This window comes from Thermobia domestica, chromosome 16 (genome assembly GCF_964235325.1).
Source record: "Thermobia domestica chromosome 16, izTheDome1.hap1.1, whole genome shotgun sequence".
Lineage (NCBI taxonomy): Eukaryota > Metazoa > Arthropoda > Insecta > Zygentoma > Lepismatidae > Thermobia > Thermobia domestica.
This window is the reverse complement of record NC_137469.1, coordinates 153578870-153604807: the sequence shown is the minus strand read 5'-3', so window position 1 is coordinate 153604807 and position 25938 is coordinate 153578870. Positions and strand designations below refer to the sequence as shown.

At 33.8% G+C, this 25938-nt stretch overlaps 1 protein-coding gene across 1 annotated transcript in view; it reads right to left on the bottom strand.

Moving 5' to 3' along the window:
- Positions 1-22505: 22505 nt before the first annotated feature.
- LOC145672659 (uncharacterized) overlaps positions 22506-25938 on the bottom strand; it is a 115920-nt gene continuing 112487 nt past the window's right edge. Inside the window, exons 23-24 of the mRNA XM_081741823.1 lie at positions 24442-24621; positions 22506-23014 (exon numbers count right to left, since the gene is read on the bottom strand). Coding sequence (XP_081597949.1) covers positions 22842-23014; positions 24442-24621 — 353 coding nt within the window. The 3' untranslated portion in view covers positions 22506-22841. The remainder of the gene's footprint in view (positions 23015-24441; positions 24622-25938) is intronic.

Sequence of the window (25938 nt, the reverse complement as noted above, 5' to 3'; positions counted from 1 at the left end):
TATATTTGCACTGGGATGTTAGCGCCCTACAATTCAACTTATTATTGTACTGTGTAAAGTAACTTCCACTCGCACTTGAACTAGGCTTGCCTCTCATCGTCTCAGTGAGTTACTCCATCCGTTATAATATTCCGAACAAATGAAAAAAATACAATTTTAGTTCACTAAAGGGCAATCCATACAAATACAATTTTTCATTATACTACAAAATTTACAATAAACGTATAAATGACTGATATATAATTATTTATTAATATAATCAAAGAGTATAATTTAATCTACAAAAGGCTGTTTGGCTCTACCCAGATATCTCTGTTCACAATCCTTGCGAGTTGTTTGGCTTTTCAGGACACAAAATATAGAAAAGAAAATGTAAAGTGAATGTAAAATCAGTTCAGTAATATTATCAAGAAAACTATGTACAGTGTGTTTACTTGCTGGAATTACACTTCAAACACACAATTGCGTTCAGTCGTTCTTTCAGGAAAAATGTTCCGGGGGGCACATTTAGTATTCCGGAGGGGGGTCACTGCTAGTACTATTCTATTTATTATTATATTATAGACGTATTATTTTGGTCTCCTCCGAAGGGGCACTCTGAGAGCTCTGGGGAGGCCAGTGTTCCCCCAAAATCATCTCTGGAAGAAGCAGTGATTGCGTTGATCCGTTGTGTTCTTTTCGCTTATAGGTATATTGAAGTTTATTCTCCCCTTATATAGCCACAATGAAAATAAATCACAAATGGCATGGTTGTGGGAGGAGGATTGTTTATGTTGTAATGTCAGCCCCTCCGAGGAAATGCGTAAGCTCCAATAGGTTCTTTTATTTCGCAGGGCTCAAACTTCCCGGTGGAGGTACATCGCAGGCGCAATTTTCCCTGTTCTTGAGGTAGGGCGCAAATTTCCCAGACGCAAAATTCTCGACACCGTTCGAATGACCTCGGAAGACGATATCTTTTTCAATACTTTTTTTATATTCTTTTACTCGAGATTTCTTCATAGCTTCTTATTAAAATACTTACTAATATATCCTCATTTTATTGTCCTAACCAATCAATATGGGTATGTTGTCAGTAAAATATTTAGATTGATCGAGCCTCTGGTGTGTAACCACAGTATTTCATATCATGCCCCCATTAGAAATCTTGGCTAAACGAACCAATATATGTTGCCAATAAAATAGTTTAGAATGATTGAGCCCCTGGTAAATAACCACAGTATTTCGTGATAGACCCCCCCCCCTTCCTATTACCATATTCTAGCTACGTGCCTGACTCAGCTAATTCTCTACATTCTTTACCAAGCACACATTTTCTAAAGCGGAAAATGCTCTCTAAATACCTAAGCTCATTATTTTCAGCAGATGCACAAACTGGGTAACATTCTATCTACATGAATGTTATATATGTCGATTACTGGAAACCGCTTCTCGCTATCTATTACCATATTTACTATATAATGATTAACGTTAAAACCGGAAATGGTTGATTTGTACCGCTTCCGGTTTGAATATTATATTCATCAGGGAACTCGATTCTTAACTATTGACTCTGTACATCATGGCCAAAATTGATTGGTAATCCATCAGATAGTTCTTGAGACTGTTTGTTTCACTGACGGACAGAATGAATATATGGCTATAGAGTTTTGATAAACTAAATTCGTTAATGAGTGATGATGGAACAAATATAAGAAAGGGAACCAAGAGTACCACCGGGAAAAATTTCGAACACAAAATTAGCCATCGAAAACCCACATGTCCTGGGTTAGAATACCATAGATGAAAACTCTACCACTGAGTCATCAATCACCCGCTTATTAGTTTTGTTAATTATTATATTAATATAAATTAATGAATGCCTGCTTATGTTAATTATTGAACAATTACATTGTATACTTCGTAAAGTCAAAAATTATAAATTTGTATTTACTGTACATACAGTGAGCGCAGAAAGTGTTCGCACACCTATGCTATTGAAACGAGAATGCCTGCGAAAAAGAAACAGAAAATTTAAGAAGTGTAATAACACACACAATATGAATAATGAAAACTAAGCTTTATGAATATATCAATAAAGAACCACAAAGACAAGTTTAATGGTCAGAAAGTAAATGAATTCCGTAGAAAATGTATAGAGTAGACGCAAAAAGTGATCGTACACCTGACGTACGAATACGAAACAAAGATACCACAACTGGGGTTCACTAGTATTCACCTGAGTATACACCTCTGTATAGCATGACGAGTAACAGAATGGGTTTAGTTGTGAATAGGAGTGAAAAGCTGCACGGTGGGCTGTCGAAATGGGAAGCAACCGAACAGAAACAAATGAGGAGACAAGAAAAGTAATTATTAAAGTGCATAAGAAGGGTAAGTCTTTGAGAAAGATAGCAAACCTCAGGGGCAGATCCAGAGGGGGGCGATCGGGGCCTTCGCCCCCCCCCCACAAGAGGAAACTTTCTTATTTTATATATAAATAAACCCATCCATAACAAGTTTGGAGCTCTTAAAAGTAGCAGTATTACTGCCGACCGCCCCTTCCCCAGAAGTCCGTCCTGGATCCGCCCCTGTATAGAGTAGCCACAATCGAGTATTTTCCGCTGTATGTTTGGAGTCGTTGTCTTGCTGAACAATAAATTGTTTTCAAGAACCATCTTCTGCGCACTAGTATGGAGATATTCCTTTAATATGTTAATATACACTTTGTGGATCATCACTCCATCGATAAGGTGGAGACGACCCACTCCTGAGGCACTCATACAACCCCAGACGAGCACGGACCCTCCTTCGTGTCTTACTTTAGGGATGAGATTTTGAGGATTCATCTCTGTATACACCTTGCGCCATACCATACGCCTCCCATTGGACTCGATAAAATTAAATTTACTTTCGTCCGAAAATAAGACCCTATTCCAGAAAGAAGCCTGATCCCTTATCTTTATACTCTTTTTCAAACTTTAGTCTCTTTATACGATTTGTCTTGTTCACCCAGAACATTTTCCTGGCTATCCGACCATGATACCCTGCAAATATTCCGCACTGTACTGGCTGATATTTTAACACCGCGTGTTTCCAGATCCGTTGCCAATTGCACAGCACTACTTTTTGTAACCTTTTTTCTTTCCCTAGTAATGTAACGTTTAACTTGTTCACTCAACACTCTTGGTCTTCCAGTTCTTTTTTATTATTATTATTATTTTTATTATTTTTTTTATAATTTCGCACAGTGATAGAAACATTATACATCGCAATTATTGTTTGTACTGTTGAACGAGGCCTGTCTGCAAGGTTTGCCAGGGGCGGATCAGGGACGGGCTTCTGGGGGGGGCGGTCGGTGGTAATACTGCTACTTTTAAGAGCTCCAAACTTGTTATGGATGGGTTTATTTATATATAAAATAAGAGTTTCCTGTTGTGGGGGGGCGATCGCCCCGATCGCCCCCTCTGGATCCGCCCCTGACTCTATAATACCTTGAAACAGCTTCGCACACCTCCCCAATCCCCAGACATGAACCCCATAGAACATCTATGATCTGTTCTGGAGACAAGAATCAGAAGGCACAGCTTGTCTACTAAAGAAGGCCTAAGAAAAGCTATTCAAGAAGAATGGGACATAATCAGTCCCGAAGCTACAGAACTACGAACTACTACAGGTGAAATCAATGCCACGAAGACTACAGACAATCATTAACGCACAGGGTAATCCCACAAAATATTAAATAACGTAATATACTTTATAAGCATTAATTCAAGCATAAGTGTACGGTGACTTTTTGCGTTTACAAAAAAGGAATTCTCTCTTTTCTTCTGAACAAAACAGTGATTGTGTTTGTTTGGCCTTTCTCTTGTATATAGAAATAAAATGTATGAATGTGTAGTCTTAATTCTGGTTATAAATATATTTTCCACCTCCCGTTCTCATGCTAGCTGTTTTCAATATAAAGTATGCACGGTGTACGAACACTTTCTGCGCTCACTGTAGGTATGTTGACAATAAGCGAATGTTATTAGAATATTTGTTGAGATTTATTTTCCTTCACTGCCTTTCGCCTGGTTAAAAAGTAGTTTGCAGTGCTTTGGAGCAGCTGCAGGTGGGAACGCGATAATGTTTGAGACATACCGGCGACTTTTTTGTGTGTGAAAACAAGACCTTTCTCATAAAGTAGTAAATAACTGCAGTAGCAATTGTCTACGCAAATGATAAAGACATATCCAACTACAAGAAATTAATACAGTATATATAGCCTATTCATTATTGTGTTTCTCTTTTAACAGCTACTAGCTAAGGATGGCCAATTCCAGAATTTTTACTTTCCGGAATCCGGAAAGTAAAATCGGAAAAATTCCGGATCTCGGAAAAATTCCGATTTTTTCTAAATTCCGGATTTTTTCCGAATGTCGGAATTTTTCCGAATTCCGGATTTTTTCTAAATTCCGGAATTTTTCCGAAATCCGGAATTTTTCTGAATTCCGGAATTTTTCCGAATTCCGGAATTTTTCCGAAATCCGGAATTTGTCTGAATTCCGGAATTTTTCCGAAATCCGGAATTTTTCTGAATTCCGGAATTTTTTGAATTCCGGAATTTTTCCGAAATCCGGAATTTTTCTAAATTCCGGATTTTTTCCGAATTCCGGAATTTTTCCGAAATCCGGAATTTTTCCGAATTCCGGAAAGTAAATTTTCCGATTCCGGAAAACAAAATTTCCGGAATCCGGATTCCGGAAAATTTTGGCCATCCCTAATATATATATATATATATATATATATATATATATATATATATATATTCTGGTTATTTATTTACATAGTTTGTTTCGGATTAATATTCGGTTAAGTTCTATTGAAACTATTGTGCATATGTGCACCTCTGGTTTTTATTTTTTTGCTTCTATTCTGAGGCTTGCATCGTAGTAGAAACTGATTTGTAACGTCTGTGTACATCCTGCCTGTATTTATTACTAATCTTCTTCATTAGATGGCATCAACAATCATCACATTTCAAGCAATAGCTAGAAAAACAAAATGTTTACCGCTTAGTGCCGGGACTCTAGAGGATAGAAACTACTTCATAAGCTTTTATTAATTTTCTGTGATAACAACTCAACAATCCAATATGAAATTTTAACATACCTGGGCCTCTATTATTCTTTGTAAGTTCTAACTTGACTCATATGAAATACTTACATTAGTGTGAAATATCAAATTCTTTGTGTAGAGGAAATATGCTACTGCATGTGTTTGAATTAGCATTTGTGACTCAGATATAGAAGTTTCAATGTTTAATTTGGGAAGTTTCAGTGCCAAATTTCAAGTTTCTATATCTGTATGACATAGATTAATATATGATTTGAAACAAGTGACAAAATAACAGTATATGTAATTTTGCGCGTTCTCCCTAATATTCCTGCTTGGAGGAGAAACTTTTTATTTTTATATTTTTCTTTATTTCTGACATAAAGATTATATTTGTGCCAAATTTGAACTTTACATGTCTACAGAATGTACCCTATAGAGTTTGAATAAACGTGCGTAACTATGTAGATTTGGTCCTTGCTCCCTAAATTTTCTCTTTGGAGAAGGAATTTGCAGTTTTATAAAGATAAAAAATACTTATTTTAATATGGAGTTTGAAAACCTAATTGATCTCTAAGAGAAATTTTGCATCATAGTGTAAGTCGGATGCTTGATGTTACTCTCTTTCACGTGTTCTGGCTTGGCTCTTTCTAGCGATCGCTTGTCTCACAGAGCGCTCCCTTAAACTCTTGCCTTTACGCACAATGTAATCACATATTTTTTGTGACGAAAAAAAAAAAAAAGATTTGTTTTGGACGGAAGATAGAAGAGGAGACGAAATAAGGTGAATTTAAACTCTGTAACTGCGTTGGCACTCAACTCAACCGAAGTGTAATGGATTCTTTTCGATTCTAACACATACATAAAAGAATGACTCACAATATGTGAAACAAGAATGTTCTACAGCAGAACTTTGAATCATTCTTTGTTTGTAACGCTCATATTCAAATTATTCCAAAGAAGAAAATAATATCACTTTCTTAGCGTACTTCACAATTTCGAAGTTGAATAACATCTGTTTATGTTTAAGTAGCTTTTTTTTTTTTTTTTTGCAAGCATTTAGGAGACAAATTATTATTCTTGAATTACATTTTAAATTGATTTACCATTGACACATTTCTGTAGAAGCAAACGTACAAAGCCACAAACAAACATATAAGTGTTACAATTGTAATTCAAAATTATAAACTAACAAGGAACCCTAGGTATCTATCAGAGCCCGATTTTCATGAAACTTTGTATATAGAGAGAGAACCTCGGGAAACTCGCACAGCCAAACTTGTAGCTGCAGAATCCAAGACGTTGGGACACTAGGGCCCGAGAAAGATCAAAAGTGGAACCTCAGTACATTAAGGACATGGTGAGAAAATGCACGTTTTTCTTTAAAACTAATCAATGTAACGACACGAAATGAGCATACATGGATACGAGATAGTCGATATGATCTGTTAAAAGTTATAAAAAGAATATCCGCCATCTTGAAAGAGGCCATGTTGAAACTGGTGCGATTGGTGTAAATGAGAAGAGGGTCATCCAATGCATTAATTTGAACGTAAATAGCCACAAAAACCTGTTGGTGAAGTCTGTTGTGGGATTACATTATTCCTGTGCTTCTGGTAGAGTGGTTTAGGTACAAGATAAGCAAAGTGTATCCTGTGACAGTCGAGCAGATGGAGGGTATGGAACGCTATAGGTGGACTGATATGACGTTCTGACTTCTGTTCGAATTAATTTAAGTCTAATAAAAAGTTACAAGTTAATGTCAACCATGATATTATTATGAAGATTGAACCCGTCATATCAGCACATCCACACCAATTACATGTTGACTCTGATACAAATGATGCAGTGCTAAAATTATATTTCGCTCGGTTTTCTAATTCCACTGAATCACTCATAGCGCTCCATAATCTGCATCTGCTCGAGTGTCATAAGATATACTTTGCTCATCTTGTACCTAAACCACTCTACCAGAAGCACAGGAATAATGTAATCCCACAACAGACTTCACCAACAGGTTTTTGTAGCTATTTACGTTCAAATCAATGCATTGGATGACCCTCTTCTCATTTACACCAATCGCACCAGTTTCAACATGACCTCTTTCAAGATGGCGGATATTCTTTTTATAACTTTTAACAGATCATATCGACCATCTCGTATCCATGTATGCTCATTTCGTGTCGTTACAATGATTAGTTATATACAAAGTATCTCTTTATATACAGTTTCATGAAAATCGGGCTCTGATAGATACCTAGGGTTCCTTGTAAGTAGAGAATAAACAATTGTCAAGTAATACAAGGTAGGTTTAAGACGAACAACATTCACGGGGACCTAATAAATTCGGTCGCTGCTAGACTTGCGGAACCTCAAGAATATTTTGAAGCTTCCTGGAACATACACAGTTTGAAAGCGCGTTTACAGCATGAGATATCAGGGTTCGATTCTCGATAGAAATACGTGTGATTCTACGTTAAACAGCCGGTCTACATGTTAGTGCTTACAATGAGTGGTCGAATGAATTACTCATTTTCTCTAGAAACGATCGAAGTTGAATGCATATTTGTTTCAATTCATCCTGAAAACATTATCGTGTATCTATTGTAGAAGTTAATAAATAAATATAAGACAAAATTATCATAATTACTAGTATGTCAGTGGGTATGTAACCGAATTATTTTCACAAAATCGATTGAAAGGGACACAGTGGCTCAGTGCAAGTGTTCTCATCTCTGGTGCAAGAGGTCCCTGATACATAATTCACATTTATTAACTCATCTCCTTTAGACTAAACGTCAGTAGAATGGAAAGTGAAACTAGAAATTGTATTTCATTTACAGAATGGATTAAAAAAATTGAAAAAAATGAAACGAAATCTTTGAGTTTTACGTCCCACGCATATGTAGGTTAGGGTAAAGGAGACGATGATTATGAGTAATGAATGAAATGGTGGAATGAAGAAAGTGGGAGGAAACGGGAGAACCCCGATCAAATACACGCACACGGTTTTTGTCCACCACAAAGTTCACTTGGCGCTGGGATCGAACCCGGGACCCGAAGCACCAGAGCCACCGTGGCCCCCTAAGAAAATTGAAATAAATAGATTATGGTGTTTGCAACATCATTCTTCTTTTTACTTCTTGAATAACTTGGATTCTTTGTAATGCGCAAAGTATTTGAAGGCAAGTTAAATAAGTGTGTATGTAAGACATACATATATTGGATATATGATTATAGTTTTATCTTATATAAGAATTTAAAGAATGCCTTGAAATTAAAACATCACCTCAGGCCCCAAAGCCATACATTACGGAGAGGATGAAAAGCAAGTTTCATCGCCATTACCGAGTTACTTTCCTGTTGTGAAGCTATAGAAGGAAGTTTAAGTTTTCAGAAATTTTTCTTCTTATTTGTATCACAAACCCTACATTTGTGTCAAAATTTCAAATCTACAGGAAGGGTCACAATGCCACATCCAATTTCCATTATACTATCGTGGTAGGTGAAGTCATAATTTCTCGAAAAATCTAGTTGCAAAATTTTCGCTTTGCCTTTTAATTTTCCTTTTTGGAGAGGGAAAATTTTTGTTTTCGGATTTTTTTTGCTTTATTTGTATCCGAAATGCTACATTTGTGCTAAATTTCAAGTTTGCCTACAGGTTTTGAATCAAGTGAATTCTTTTGACCTTGCCCTCTAACTTTTTCCCTTGGATAGGGATATTTCCAGTTTCATACTTTTTCCCTTTACTTGTATCGTGGATCCTACAATTGCGCCAAACTTCAAGTATCTATGTTTACAGGAAGTACTCTATAGATTCTCAATGAAGTGATGTGATTTTGGCCTTGTCCACAAATGTTCCCTTTTGAAGATGCAAATTTTCAGTTTTCGAATGTTTTCCTTTACTTATATCACAAATGCTATACTCTTGCCAAATTTCAAGTTTCTATATCTACAGGAAGTGATACATTGGTTTTGAGATGGAGTACCAAAGTTTGAAATATTTTAGGTTTTATGATCTCTATCTCGTGAAGATAAAACACTGAAAAGAACTTTGGCCTGTTGAAAATTAGTGACGCAGCAAATTTTTGTTGCAATATCTTCAATGGAAGCGAAATTATGGATGTTGAAAAATTCCTTAGTTGCTTCGTATAATATATACTGTATACTCCAGTCAGAGAACTTGGCTGGCGCTCTGCTGTGCGCCTTAACACCCAATAGGCTATATCATAGGTATACTAAAGAGGGACAATAAAACAAAGCTATCTCTAATATTTCAGATCCAACAAAAGTTCTATTGAACAACAGAATATTAAGTAGATTCAATATTTATCTACACTAAGTGCTCACAGAATTGCTACCTTCCATCCACACACGAAAATGTTGCCAGCAGCCAAGCTGATTTTCATAGAAGCAAATTGTGGTTGCACAGTCAGTTCAAACAAGTTTATTCAACACCCAATAGTAGATGTATTGAGCACAATATTGATGATTACATACAGACTTTGTAGAAACAGAAAAATTAGAGGAGAGGAATAGAGAATAGGAAATAGAATAATTGCCGAAATTGGAAAGGATTCTCACAAAGAATTCTTACGCAGATACAATATATCTCAGCTCATAATGAACTGAATCAACATCTGCAATAACCTGTTTATTCTCTCAGAATGAGACGAGTGTCTTATGACTTCAATAGCCGCGATTGGATTGCAATTTCGAAAAATCTGATAAAATGGTCGCCATTGCCAATGTAGTAGCGCTTGAAAATATGATAATGTTGATGAACACAATAGAGTAAGGTTCCGAATATTAACTTCCTAACACCGAGTGTGAAAGGTACAGTTAAAGTTTTGTTAATCAGGTTTCTGTGTCTTGTAAAATGCTACGTAGATATCTTTACAGTCTTGCACATTAGAACTTTATATTGGAAATATTAAATTTAATAATTGAAGATTGCTTTCTTCTATATAATTTAAAAATAATATTAAGCTGCTTTCTCTAGTCTGCTAAGTTTAGCTTACTTTTCCATTTTTTTTATTTAATTCACCCTAATACTCTCATTTGAAGGCATTTTCTTATATAATATGAAACATATGTTGTGAATAGATCACTTATGAAATTAGCGATATTTCCAAATAGTTCATTTGTGTTAAGTTTCATTAGGATAGTAAAACATATTAGTGTATCTCTAAAGGTACACTGATCTTTAAGAAGTGCAGATTTTCTGCTTCTCATTCTTTTCCATTTAGAAATTTCTTATTTATATAACAGAGAAATGACACATTAAACTGGAATCAGTAATTTTCTCATTTACGCAATTTGTCGTTTCCTACACTAGCAATCATTTGCCTCAGTGTCAATATTAGTCATTTCAAAAAGTTTCTGACGAACTAGAAACACTGTTTGTGAATGGTGATCTAGTGCAGTTGGTGTTGCTATCGTTCGAAGCACTTGCAGACAAAGAAGAATTTTGCCAAGATATTTTACATTGAATAGTAAACATCAACATTGGTAAAAGTTCTTCAAGTGAACTGTATGTCTGATTGTGTGCCAAGACTTTTTTCATATAAAAATATTTATATTTTATAAACAACTAGAAAGGGAAAAAGGGAGACTGAATACTCAAGATTCGGTCTTAATTTGACACTCTACAGAGAAACTTACTGAGATTTGGTGTATTTTGTTGTGAACTTTCCGTAGGGGAAAACATGGTAATACAATCTGATCAGTATCCATCAAAAAAATTTATTTGTACAAAACTAATTTGTTTTAGTTACAAAGTCTTGGCACTTTAGAGTTCATTAGGGTATTGTTACACTTTCAACAATATACACATGAGAAATGTTTTGAAATGCAGAAAATGTATCTCTGCTAAAAGAATACTGTTTCACTTATTTACACATACCATAAAACTATTTTTATGAAACAAGATTAGAGTTAAAACTTTATTCTTTGTGCTCAGTATACCCTAAGAATACACACATGTATCTCAAGATCGGTGCAAGATCTTAAATCAATGTATATTTTGAAAAAAGAACTTTAAATGAACATTGAAAGTTCTGTTAAAATACCTCAAGAAGTTTGCTCTTGGACGTTAATGAGTTAACTTCCTTTCTCTTTCTTTCCAACAACAAGCTGTGTTTATATGTAATGGATAAAGAAACATCTCAAGCTTTTCTTGTTGATACCTATGTAATAGCATGATTAAAGGTAAACATTGGCTATTATATCATATCTACAGGCTGTTAGCATCTGAAATTACAGTGAAAATTTGAAATGAGTTTTGTGAAAATTTGTTGATATTAACAATGGACATCTGCCAAAGTGCTCCCATTTGGAAATCTAGCAGGTACCTTTTTCATTTTTTGAATTCCAGGGAATATGTCGGAGCATCATAATGTAACAGTCGTGTATTTCATAGTGCTGTTATTTGTTTCCAATGTTATAATTACGTAAATAGTGACATGCATCAACAAGGAAAAATAATTTGTGGGATATTGTTCCTTAACCTTAAAGATTGAATACATGTTTTTAAATACACTTAGCTGTGGAACTTTGTACACCATGCTGATTTTTAATAAAATAGAAATACCTACATATTAAATTATATCTTAAATAATTTAATTAAAACACCCCTTAAATTGATTATTGTATAATATTCCAAGCTATAATAGGGGCACTTTTTCTTCTCTCAAAATCCGCACCGATATTACACTTCGAAGAATCAATTGTTCTGTATCGCTTATCATTTTCATATTGGTAAGTAATTGCATCAACTTGTTCTTCTAGCAATGGGAGGACTTCAAGAGACAGATATATTCTTGTCTTGCAGTTGCACATTTGTAGTTTAAGGAGTAATGGGATCTTTACATGGAAGACAGACTAACGCAACTCGCTTTTAATTATTTGCTTGCATAGAGTTCTCTGAATTTTCTGAAGTATTTCTATCTTGTCTCTAATCTTTTCTCTAAGGAAGTTTAATAGACGATGTAGTGTATTGTATAACTTCCACTCTGTAAATGTTTGAGCAACGAAGAGCCAAAGTTCAGTTCTTCTATTTGTGAAGAAAACTTGCATTACTGCAGAGGACTTCTGTTTGACAAAAACTAGAATTTCCATGTAGAAAAGTATTTCAAGACTTTCTACTACTAGCATAAGTAACAACTATCTTGTTCTACAAATCCAAGTGCGCGTTGGTACTCAACCACTATAAAGTGGCCGATTTCCGTCACACTCTTCAACAGAAATGCTTTACATGTAAATGTAAAAATATATTTTCACTACAACTGTTTAAACATCAATAGAAAAAAAATCAGCTCCCGTTCACATTTTGTTATAGACAATATGGGTCGTATAACATTTGTTTTAATCAAAGATTCCAATTTCTAAAAACCATTGTTTTCACCTTTCCTTTCAATATCACTGAGATTTTTGTTTGCATTGTCAGCATAGAGTCTTACATTTTTGTAGTAAGATTATCCTGTTTCGAGATATTATTTATAAATTCACAAATGATGTTTGATGATTCCCCATGGAGTAATTGCAGATCTAATAACTTGATCTCGACACCCGACACTGGAACAAAATATTTCACTAGAAGTGGAAACACCTGCCTTTGTGATTTGATGAGTCTGTTAATTCTGTTCGAAATTTAGCGTTCTTCAGTTCCTCTTAAACTTAGTTGATGGCAAATGGGTAAAGAACAATAGCAAAACTGTGATTATGAAATACAACATAAATGAAGGTACCTTCGGAAGCCACAAACACATGTTCCCAAACGTTGTTCATTGAGAAAAGCTTGTCATTGACGTGCAGACGCTACCGCAGACACAGTTACCTTATGACGAACAGATTTTCAGATGCTTTGTAATGTCTAACCAACTACTGTAAAAAAAAATGAAAAATTCAGATCTACAGGTAGCATATCGAACATGAAAGTCGTTTGGTTTTGCCTTCTTAATGAAAGCATTCCCCCACTAATTCCCCAATTATTTAACCTATATGCTCGTTTGGACATTATCGGTGAAACAAACAGGAGGTAAAATTGAAATTAACAGTTTTAATACCCTTCAATCCAGCCTTCAAGTCACCACAATGTTCTCAATTAGATTTTACATACGATGAAGGTTTCAAGGCTATGGTATGATATATTACGGCCTACTAGTAGTATCTGACATTTTGTTTTCATCTAAGTGACATTCAAACCGAAAGACGTCACATGTAACGCCACAGAACAGCAGTGTTACATTTTAAAAACGAAGGACAAAAGCTACCAAATTCAGCTACCTCATGCTAAATTTATAATCAGTTGCATGTAAGTAAAGTAGGAAATCTGATAATTCAAACTTGGAATAAGTATGCACAGATTTTAGGATGTGTTAAAATTCAACGGGATCAAAGGGGGATATTAAGTCTCCTGCTAATCATTTCTTCGATAGCGAGACGTCAATCTAAAATTCGGAACAGTCTTGTTTAAAGCAGGACGTATGGCCACCATATTTATCATTTCTATATGCCCATTATAGAAGGAACGTGGATAACACGAAAGACGTGGAAGACGGATGATTAATATAAGTGAATGATAATGAAATAATTGATAGAATGAGAATGTGGAGGGAAGCAGGAGAACTCGGACAAAAACCATGGACAAAGTGTTTATCACATCCAAGAATCAATTCAGAGTCCTCTCACATCAAGATGAGTACTCTTCCACTGAGTTCTGTGCCTCTAACTGCTCAAGAACGTAGTATGGATAGCCCAAATTTGTAAGTGATTGAATCAGTAGCACGTTTAACACACTCCTTACTGTTGAATTCTTTAGTTGTTTCTCCGCTAATACAACATTTCTCTAAAGTATTAGTTATATTACTATGTTTACATCTACCTTGGTCATAATTTCCTCTGGAACAATTGAAAGTTCTTTGTTATCTATTAGTCCTAAGTAATACTCGAAACGTTTATATTCTGATTAATAGTTTGAAGTTTCTGTTTGAATTTTAAAGTTAATACTCTGTATCTTTGTCTCTTTCTAAATATTCTAATTAGTCTCCAGAATCGTGCAACAAAAGGAGTTGGATTCTTCCAGTAAGTGTTTCTCCCTGTGTTTTTGCTAAGATAATGAATCTGCAAAAGCATATGCCTTACAAACACTAGTGCAGTCACAAATATATCAGCATCACTGAATGCAGTGTAACTTTTTACACATTTCTTAGAACATTCTTTTTCTATTACTCTCATGATAACTTCACCGTATTATTCTATTTATTTTCTCTTCGTCAAAGAGACACTGGTGAGAAACATTTTTGATCACCAGACTTCGCATTGTGCAGTACGATAATCTCTAGAGAAAGATTCCTACAAATGTTTGCGCAAGTCAGACGGATTTTTAAATTTCTTCTTTAAGGATAACATTCTCTTTTCTATTTTCAGCAATAGTTTATACAGGTATCAATCATTATCAAGTTTGAGCAAGCTACTGACTTCTTGAATTTTCAAAATATACAAACCGTGTTTATTGGTCTTGTTCTGTAAAATAAAGCAAATAAGGATAATGAGACATATTTAATGAGGAAAATCGCTTCTGAAGGATGTTGACAGAAGAGAAATACCTCGATAATTATTATAATCAGTTCTGTCACCTTTCTGTCACTTGGAACAATGATTGATTCTTTACACTCTTGTGACAATTTTTTCTTGTTCCAAATAAGGAGAATGAATTTACGTATCTTTGTCTACTATTTTTTCTCTCGAGTTAAAATTAACTCATTCCGGAATTTTGTCTACGCCCAAAGATATGTGTCTCTCTAATTTCTTTATAGTCTTTCTATTTCTATTCTGTTAGTCTCTGGAATATACAGTTCTTCTGTGTACATTTCCCTTTGTTCCCGAACATTAGTTTTGGGATTCATATTCAAGCTACCTGTTATAGAGCTTTTAATGAGAAACTATTTATGCCACGTTTTAGATTTATTAATAAAACATATTTAAATTAAATACAAACAAAATTGTCTGAAAATTTTTGAAGAAATCTCCCGTAAATCACACTCCGTGAACACACTCACGAAAGATTCCTGTAGAAATGTTCATCGAGAATGTTTTACTTGATATTATAGGGTTTTTAATGAAATGTTTATTTTCCAAATTATGAACAGAATCATCGGTGTCGTATGCGAGAAAATAATTCGAAATAACCCACGCCATGAGTAAGCAACTTATGGATTTTTTCAGAAGAAATAACTTGCGTGTATTCCAATGAAATATTTATTTTTAAAATATGGAGAAAATCTCCTTAGTCATTTGTGAAGAAATCGTCCAAAAATCTTACCCACCGATTTAAACAATCTCTTCTGGATTTTCTTTAGAGAAACAACTTATACTACAATATAGGGTTCTTAAAGAAATTTTGGCCTATGAAATATAAGCAGAAGTTAGAGTTGTTTGCGAAAAAACAACAAATTTTGATTCGCATTTTTGAGTACGCTGTCCTTATTTCTATGGGTAGGTAAATTAAGACAACTACAAAAACTAATATAAATGTTATTTTTAAAATTTGGCTTGGATATGTTGACTGGTAGAGTGTCTATTTGAATTTGCATACATTGAGACGAACGAAGGGATGGACGAACAGACGTATATACATCCAAAATTCCATTATTTATTTACTTATTTATTGCCTTTAGGGCCCATGAAACATAAAAGTTAGAGACGAAATAGTGAATTCTAGTTTTCCAGAATCTTTGAACTCTTTTTCTCTTCTATTATCGCTCGAAAGTATATAAAAAGAACGAAAAATATGTGAACTTCCTATGTTCACTCTTCCCTCCTATCCCTTATATAATAACACTTGCCTTCTCATCTTGCGACATTTACTTCGAGTCGGAACGAAATGTAGAAAATAAGAAATTAGTGGTTAAACACTTCTCATCACACTAGGTTGAATTGACTGGTTTATGTTATGATCTATCTTAAAATCCGTATTTTTTTAAACGTGGTTGATAATTTCTTCCACTAAAACTTTTTCCTTCTAAATTATTTTTTTAATTGATAATAGATTATTGGGAGAAGTATGAAAAATGAATCTTGAGAGTTTTACCTTCCTATCGTAAATCTCCGGACTTTAACATTATGCACACGTACGACATTGCAGTTGTGTAGGAATTAAAAAGAAGATAACAGATTTTATAGTGTAAACACTATACGTTACTACTGTCTATATTAGATTTAGCTAGAGACAAGAAAGAAGTAACAAGGTTTTCCAAAGCACTTATTGATCGCATGTTACATGGTTCTTCTTCCATAATGCACGTAAATCAATCAGAAAAATTAAGGAGCATTTGTTTTACATATGGACATACTCAACATGATATATTTACCAAATTTCAACATTTAAATGATTTTCTGGTAAGTAATCACATGAGTAGAACCCTGAAGCTCAAATACGGGAATTATTGCACTTGTGTTAGTAATATTAGATCTAGTAGTCCCTGTAGTTACATTTGTATTACTGATAACCGTCAGTGATTGGTTGACAGCTCTGTATTTGCCAATTGCTGTTGACTATTGAGTTATTAACTCTATCCATTCTCTCGGTTCTTCTGAATTATTAGCCAAGTTCCAGTTCTCATTAACTCCGCATTCACAATGTAATTACGAAGCTATGTTTGCGAAATTTAGTTTTAACAACATGAAGCAAAAACAAGTATCAACCGAAAACGTTTATTCTTTCTATTGAAGTTAATCACTCAGTTTCAATGTAACAGAACTAATCATACATTTGAATCTGAAAAATTGAATATCTACTTTATTAAGAAATAAAATCCACTAAAAGACAAGCGGACGATTTTCTCAGAAACGGTAGAAGTAATTTTGTTCATATTTCATACGTAAACGGTTATTTACACTCCAATACATGATAATCTATTATTTACGACAACTCTATAAGAGGTAGTTCATTCTTGAGGGTGAGTTTCTTTACGAGTGATTTTCTCCAAAACACCCAGTCTCACAATAAAACATATCACTAAACTTGCAAACAAATTTGAAAAAGTGTCTTAAAGACTCTGCTAACAGTTCATCATTATTTTGTTCCTTTTTGATGAAAAACTAAATTTGATTGTTTATTTAATTACTCAACTTGTTTTCTTTAATATTGAACTACATTGTAAATACTCGTATTTCAATTTCTTACTAACAAATTAAGAGACGTTAAATGAAGGGTTGTCATATGTCCGTATTTTGTACGGACTGTTTGTATTTTGGGGACCGTGTCCGTATCGTACAAAACATGACATAGAAAAATGTCCGTATTTGACAGTTTTTGGAGCTGCACGGAAATTTCCGAGTTCGGAATCGCTAAAATCTCGGGCGAAAAGACTTGTGTTTTCATCATATATTTTAGTTACTATTAATAAAGTAGGTTATGTTTCTTAAAAGTGTTCATTTTTTCCATTCCATGCTTCTTTTGGTTAGATTTATATACGTAATTTAATTGCATGTTTTATTACATTTGTTAATGAAAAAAATATATAACGTATTAGTTTCCAATAGTGTTTTAAATATTACATTAAACATTTGTGTTATAACTTAAAATGTGACTTTTAGGTGAGGAATTACAAAATATTTATTCTGTGTTTGGGCACCGTTTCTTTGACAGATCGTCATTTTGAGGCTTGTCCGTATTTTGGGTCAAGAATTATGGCAATTTTATGTTAAATGTAATATCTATCAACCAATGTGTAAAATGGTAATGGCGGATTCATCGTTATTAAGCACGAATAATTTTAAAAGATAAAATATAGCTTTTTATGTTGAAAGTTCTACGGCAGAACAAACATGTCATAAATTTGCACTGTAAATTCATTTTGAAACTCGTACAATATACTGTATTTCGAAATATTCAATTGATGCGCAGGAAGAATAACTGAAACCCAAGACTTCATCATTTTAACTTTCGAATGGCAATAGGAGGGAAGAAAGTATAGTGAACGTGGAAAACAATTCAATTCGAGATTTCAGCGGATTTACACATTTCATGGGCCGTACACAACGAAAACGTGATTTTTGAGTGTCTGTTCGTTTGTCTCGCATACTAACTTACAGGCCAAATTGTCCAACGTTTTCGTACTATATTTTAAATCTAAGCTTTCTATTTGATTCTATGTGAGATCTTTCAAATTTTCTTCTAGCCCTTTAAAATTAAAAACTGATATTTTCTCAAAAATAACTCTATCGATCTTGATTATATTTCAAACATTAATATTTTATCAACAACCCTATACTCTGGTACGTCATTTTTCTGGAGAAGATCTAGAAAGTGTAGTTTACCATTGGGGATGAAGTCTTCTGGACGATTTTCTAAAAAACGATTCTGGCGATTTCGTTCACATTCATATAAATAAATGTTTCAGTAGTAACACTGCAATATAAGATAAGTAATTTGTTATGAAAATAAGAAAAAACACAAGGGGTAGTTTACTCTTGAGACGGGAGTTCTTTTCAGTTGATTTTCTCAAAAACGACTCGGGCTATCTTGTTTACATTTCATAAGTAAATAACACTACAATACAGGATAAGTCATTTTAAATAATAAATGCAAATGATCGCCTAGTTTTTTTTCAAATACTTAATGTACATGCCTGACGAAACTAATCATGGAGGAGCATGAAGGTCTATTTAGCCAAATCTTCCAAAACAGTTTACGTTATATCCTCCAAAATAGTACTTAATAAATATCAATATTGCAAGTCAACGATGAAAGAACCACTGCTTCAAGTGGTAAAGACCTGTAGATCATTTACTATGACTTTCCTTAAATATTTGTCTAAGCTGTGCATACACTTTGCACAGGCAGTTTTCACGATTTTACTTCTTCTGTCCATCACTGAACAAACTCTCTGGGCAGCTTCCACAGACCGAGTGATTATATACATAGCAATTTTGAACAGTGTGCTAATTTGAAGTATTCAACCAATTAGGTTAAGAAGATTTTCTAGATAAGAAAGATGGGGACATGATCTTAGTAACTAGCTAGCCAATCGAACTCAGTGAACAGAATGTCTGTTGCTAATGCTAACAATTAACTTTTTTCATCTTTCTATCAAGTAATACATACATACACTAGATATGCACTAGCACTCTCTTTAAGTCGAATATTTTTTTAAAATCTTTTTACATTATGTAGAACAAAATATTAAAATGGCCCTATTTAAAACGCAAAAATTGAAATGATAAACTTGAATATTGATTTACTAAATTTTAAATATTAAATTATATATAAAAAAAACTAGTTATTTAATTCTTCTACGAACTTACGGTATTTTAAATTATTCGAATATATTACAATATAATTTATTTGTGTTAAAATACTGTTGGGGTACAATATCCAATTAAAATACAATAGCAATGCACTAAATATGATGCATTTAATCATTACCTAGGTACAATGGGATTAAACACTATGGGCCTTATGCAGAGTCCTTTTGACGTATGATTAACGTCATATTGAAAGGCCTGACTACTGTAGGAAACATATGTTAGTCGAACTCTTTAGCATGGCAGTAATCGTGCATCAGAATGACTCTGCATAAGGCCCTATATGCTAAGTAAAAGAAAATAATTAAGAAAAATTGTACTTGTTGAGTATGTTGTAGGGTTTTAAGTGAAAAAAGATCTCCTTTCTCCCAATGTCGTTCAAGGTAGGTATAATCCAGGATTATAATTGAATCAGTAGTTTTGAATAGGTCGTCATGAGTCACAAAAATAGAGTTATGAAAAATTTAAACAAAAACCTGTTTAATTATTTAAACTCGCGCTATACATGAAATGATCAACGAAACGAACAACTTGTTTAGAACAATTGATAGCAATAAAATGTGTACTCAATACAAACTCGCTATTTTCTGACTCATGAACTTTTCAAAACGACTCATTCAATTGCGTTCTTAATCATTATTACCATATACCTAGGCAGGCGCGGATTCAAAGGGGGTCTATAGGGGCTAATGTCCCAATTGACATTCAGGTATACACTAGATAAAATGGGCTTCAATTCTGCTTTACACTGGATAAAGCGGCAAACTATGGTTTAGCCCCTCCCTTGATCATATCCTGGATCCGCCACTGTACCTAGGTATACTCGATGAAGATTTACGACCGGCAATCTCATTTCCCCAGTTTTATATCATAGAAATACGACATAATCACTAAAGAGGCTCACTTTGTTATAGCCACGACAGATGAATCAGTCGTTTTGAAAACAGACTGGTCCAACAAAATTCCTTTTTCATTTTGTTATATAAACAATATGTGCAAGACTAAATCTAGCGATACTAAGAGAAATCTGACTTGTGTGGTATGTAGAAAATGTCCGTAATGACTATTGAAATGTCAGAAACCTAGAGAAAAATAGGAAGCACGAACATGAAACGTATTTTGCAATGTACCGAAAATTGGGTTTTATTGACAAGTCGGGTCTCTTAATCAACCAATTCAAATATAAGGTAGGTGCAGGTAAATGTTAAGGGTGTTGTATTTTTTATGACCTTACTTTTCATGAAACACGAAAAACAAGACATGTGCGTTTCAGAGTAGACTTTTCCGCGTGTAGAAAAAATGTGGCAATGATGCGACTCTCTTCTAGTTTGGGGCCGCGGTGGCGCAGTGGTAGAGCGTTCACCTCTGGTGCTTGGGGTCCCGGGTTCCATCCCAGCCCCCGCCAAGTGAACTTTGTGGTGGACAAACACCGTGTGCGTGGGTTTTCTCGGGGTTCTCTCGTTTCCTCCCACTTTCTTCATTCCACCATTTCATTCATTACTCATCATCACCGTCTCCTTTAGCCTAACCGGCATAAGCGTGGGACGTAAAACTCAAATATTTCATTTCATTTCATTTTCTCTTCTAGTTTGTACTCAAGGTAAGAGGAAAAAGTGTAACAAGTGGCGTATTTACCAACACTTGCAGATAATTACGCCAAGTCTAGGATACTTCTTGAAACCTGTAAGAAATCTAGCAACTGCTTACATCGTCTGCATTATACGAACTCAAATATTACTACACAACATGGCTGAAGCAAAAACAAAAAAATAGAATAATCAAAGTACAAGATGAAGATAAAAAGATAAAATGTAAAAACAGTAATCTCCAAAGCTGAAATGAAGTTCCAAACTGAAAAGTTTTAGTTTATAAGAAAACAAACAAACACTGTGACTTAAGAAAAACTACATCATATTACATGGAATATGTAGGACAAATGAAAATATCTTTGTCTTCACCAATTAGTCTTGCATAAGCCCGGGCGTATTTCACTGCTCCACGTTTGATATTGACTTAGTAGCTATGGAACCACTAATACTGAAATTACACTTACAAAACAAAGTGTTCCTAGACGGATACGAAATAAGGCTTCATTGCTGTAAACAATCGGCAATGTTGTGAGTTAGTACAGTACTAATGACGGATTCTCACCACTATTAAAATAATAACATCTTTCCACGGAACCTTCCCGAAGCAAACAACACTGCACGGCATGTGGCGGTTTCAGCGCTGTCTCGCGAATTATTCATCGAATTGGACTTGTCCAAGACTGTGGCACATATTGGAGGCGCATTCTAGCGAATTTCGTTGGAAACGTCCCAGCACTGAACACTTGGAGTATTTAACTGCACTGGTGTATATACCTGCAGTTACCTTAGTATGAGAAACGAGACGAAATCGCAGGAAAGTAGAGTAATACATGGATATTGATTTGGTAGTATATGTACCTTCAAAATTGTGAAGTCCGAAAGAAGCTTGTGGACACTTCTAAAGTTCGGATTCACGACTGCTCTTCCATAACCAGAAACAAACTCAAAATTCCACAATTGAAAATAGCTCAACTGCAAACCGTTTACCGTATAATGTGTGAATTGTTGTTCGAAAACTGAATATAAGGAAACAACATTAAATACAATTAACAGCTTATCGTGTTGTTTCTGATTCAATTCCTTTTTTCTATGCACCCGGTACATAGGAGAATGTTTCGTAATATGTGATATGATCGTGCCGAATTTTGTACACAGAATTTCCTTGTAATTCATTTTCGTCACCCTCGTATGTAAAATATTTATTTGAATGATCGTTTCTTTCCTCCATGAAGATATAGATAACAGCCTGATAGTCAACCGATTGCATAATCATGAGCCGACAACTATGGTAGTGAGTTGTCCACGAGTTTGTCCTTGTGGAAATGTTTTACACGCATATTTTCACTATTGTATCAGAAATTTTATTTTTATAGTGTACAATCATATCAGAACAAAGCAACCATTCACTTTCTTTCAAACATTTAATACAAAACAAAAAGAAAATGTTTTAGTGCTTTGGCTTATAACGTAGATCTTAAAGAAATTATAAATAATCACTGTTGTTAATTGTATACTTGAATGAATAGAAAGAGCTTTCCAAAGAAAGTAGTTACACAAATTATTTTTTTAAATTCTGACTGTACATCATTTGCAATAATCTAAAAAGCTTCCCTGAGAATTCACCTTCCACTTTGCATTCATGCACACTTATGTTGAAATTGAACATCTTTAACTCTATAATAATTGAGTCAAGCATTAAATTTGCAAGTGCATTTACAATGTGTCTTCAAAGTTCATTAATACTATGCTATTATCATACATAAATATAAAAACACAATGAAATTATAAAACATTCGAAAAAATAGAGTAATTGAAGCAAAGAATTGTGAGAATGAATGTTATTATTATGTGTGACTATAAAATCAAATTCTAAACTTTGGTTTGTGACCTTGGTTCAATTCTTAAGTTTATTCCATTAAGTGGTCTGAATATTAGTTCAGCGATTACTTTGAGATCTTCCCTCTTGTCCACTGCTTCCACTCTGAAATTTCGGAGCAGAGTAGATATAACTGCCTTTTCCTCCAACATTGCAAATTTTTGACCTGAAGCAAAGATCAGTATATGATAGTATGTAATGATATGTTCTAAATAATTTAGAAGCTGTAAGATTTGTGATTTACATAAAGTACTTGTTCCGAACTGATGTTTTAGTTTACCTTCAATTACTTAAGGAAACAAGAGTGTAAATACTATTTAATATATGTATTAAACAATAATTTCTATTGAATGTAGTGTTTACTGTTAGACATCTGATGCAATAATAACATAAAAGATGACTTTCATTATTGTATGATTCGTATCTTTATTCGGGTATATACCTGAGATATTGTACGCGAAGTGGTAATTTTTAATCATCAATTTCCTGAACTACATATAAAATGGCAGTGTTATACCGCAGTACAAAGCTACAATTTTATTTGCCTATGAATCTTCTCAACACAAATGTCTTAAAATACATATACCAATCAGATACAAATAACATATTTAACCGAGTAACACCTTTTGTCAAATCCTCATTTTTCAATTTGAGAACAAATGCATATTAATGCAATCTAATCACTTTAAAAAAATACATCTTAAAAGCTAATTCCCTATAATACAGCTCTGGTTAAATGCAGTTCAAATAAAAAGTCATCAAAAATTAAGAACTCCCTATCAAATGAAGAAAAAATCGAACCAGTTATTGATTTTGTTTCTTTTTTGACCAGCATTACTCGAAGGCAATTCAGTTTTATTTCCAGGTTTGAAGAAAATAGTTTATAGTGTAGAGGTATTCACTTCAGAAATTTGTACGTACCCTCTTGTTTCAGGGTGTTCATTTTCTGTTCTTTTCTCTTTCTCTTTTTCTTATTTTTCATCATAATGGTTTTTAAGAATCCTAAGTGACATTGCACGTAAAATAAACAGCTAAAATATTTTGTTACATCTCCTTTAAATATTCTACCTTAAAACAAAACAAAACTTCGATAAATAGAGGTGTTATTTGAAGAAATAAAAGGAAAACTTGTACCAACAAAATAAATAAATAAATAAATAAATAAAATAAAACGCACTTGACTATTTTCTTCGAATTGGTTTCTCTGTAAATTTATTTTGTCTTTCATGTGCAGTTCTTGCACCGAGGCTAGGATACATAACTACATGTACCGTTCAGAGAGTAAGCCTGGCATGACGTTCATAAAATGTACGCTATAAACATTTAGCTACCTAAATACTTTATTTATCGAATTATTTTCCTCTACTAAGTTAGAACTTCTCATAATCTATAGTACACAAAGTATATATTTTACCTTTCAAAAGAGTTGTTCCAGGTAAATTTTAGTATCCTTCTACTGTATACGAAATGTTTTTGGTATGTTATGATGTAGAAGACTGAACTCTCAAAGTTGCATGAAAACAATTTGAAGTAAAGTGAAAGATTTGAGGCAAGATTTTAAACCGAATGTATAAATACCCTGCATGTACTTACCAATACAATTCCTTGGACCAGCACTGAACGGAATGTAAGTGTATGGATGCCTATCTTTAATGTTTTCAGGAAGAAAATTATCAGGATTAAACTCTTCAGGATTTGGAAAATACTTTGGATTACGTCCAGCATCATAGATGTTTATACTAAGTTGTGTTCCAGCAGGAATCAAATAGTCTCCTAGGATTTGTAGAAATATATTAATATCAAAAATTGTACGCACTGTTTTGCTATACTAACCCATTTATATACATTTCGTGAATCTCCAGATATAATTGAGGGGAAGAGCGCAACAGTGGTCTTAGCCACATTTTTAAAACTGGAGAAAAATCAAGTTAAAAACATGTGTTTTTTTGTACAATATTTATATGCACAATGTATGACACATTCAACCACTTATGGTTGCTTTTGGTATATTGCACACAAAGCACCTGTGTTTAACTTTAACTTGATTTTTCTCCATTTTTAAACAATTTGGGCTAGACCACTGTTGCGCTCACCTCGCCAATTGTTAAAAAAATTGTCTCCTTATACACTTTGACGCTACTCTTAAGAACAGCGTTTTTGATATGAATTTATATTAATGCGTTAGTAAAATTTTATTTAGATTTCAACAAACTGTTTTGTCTTCTTTCTACAGTTAATGTGAATATAGAACAATCATTCAGTTATAATTCAAAAAATGATATACGTGTTCTTAACGATGTGTCGTGTACATCGGTTGTAGTAGGGATTGATTTCAATTCATGTGAAATCTTATTTACATATACATGCATGAGATATAGTGACAGTGGGAACAAAAGACTAGTCAATGAGCGTAGCGTGTATTTGAACTAGTATTACAGGTAGGAATCAATGTGGTAAATCCAAACACTCTTTTATATGAGGCTACTTGTTTCTCCTCTATAAATACATACAGTATGTATTATTTTTTGCGTGCTTTCTTCCGTTTTCTTCCCATTTGTAATTTTCAAATTATTTTTGAGTAGAAACTTTTATGTTCGTAAAACTGAATATTTATAAATTCTATTTGATAATGTAAATTAGTTAGTGTTTCGATAACGAGACGGGAGTCGAGATGCAACATTTTCAAATTTTCTGAGCAAACAAGAAATTTCTAGTATTGTAAATTAACACTAATTCACCCAGTCTTTGATCCAAAGTAGTTTTCGTGTTACATGATTTGTAGTATATAAATTATAAATCGATAAAATGATCGTACAAACATAATAAAGATTATTTAGCAATGTCTAAGGATATACACAAGTCATTATACAATATATTCCAATGATAAATATAATTTAAATGTTATTATATCAGCCATCCCAGACCTTCCGTGACACGATAGGACGCTAATTTCTAGACGAAATTAAGAAAAACATCAAAGACATAATTTTTAACATAAATTTGAAAAAGGAGACGAGACTAGAAAAGTTCTTTTGACAGTCGAAACTGGACGAGAAGATTTTTTTCAGAATCGAGACGAGGCAAGATTTT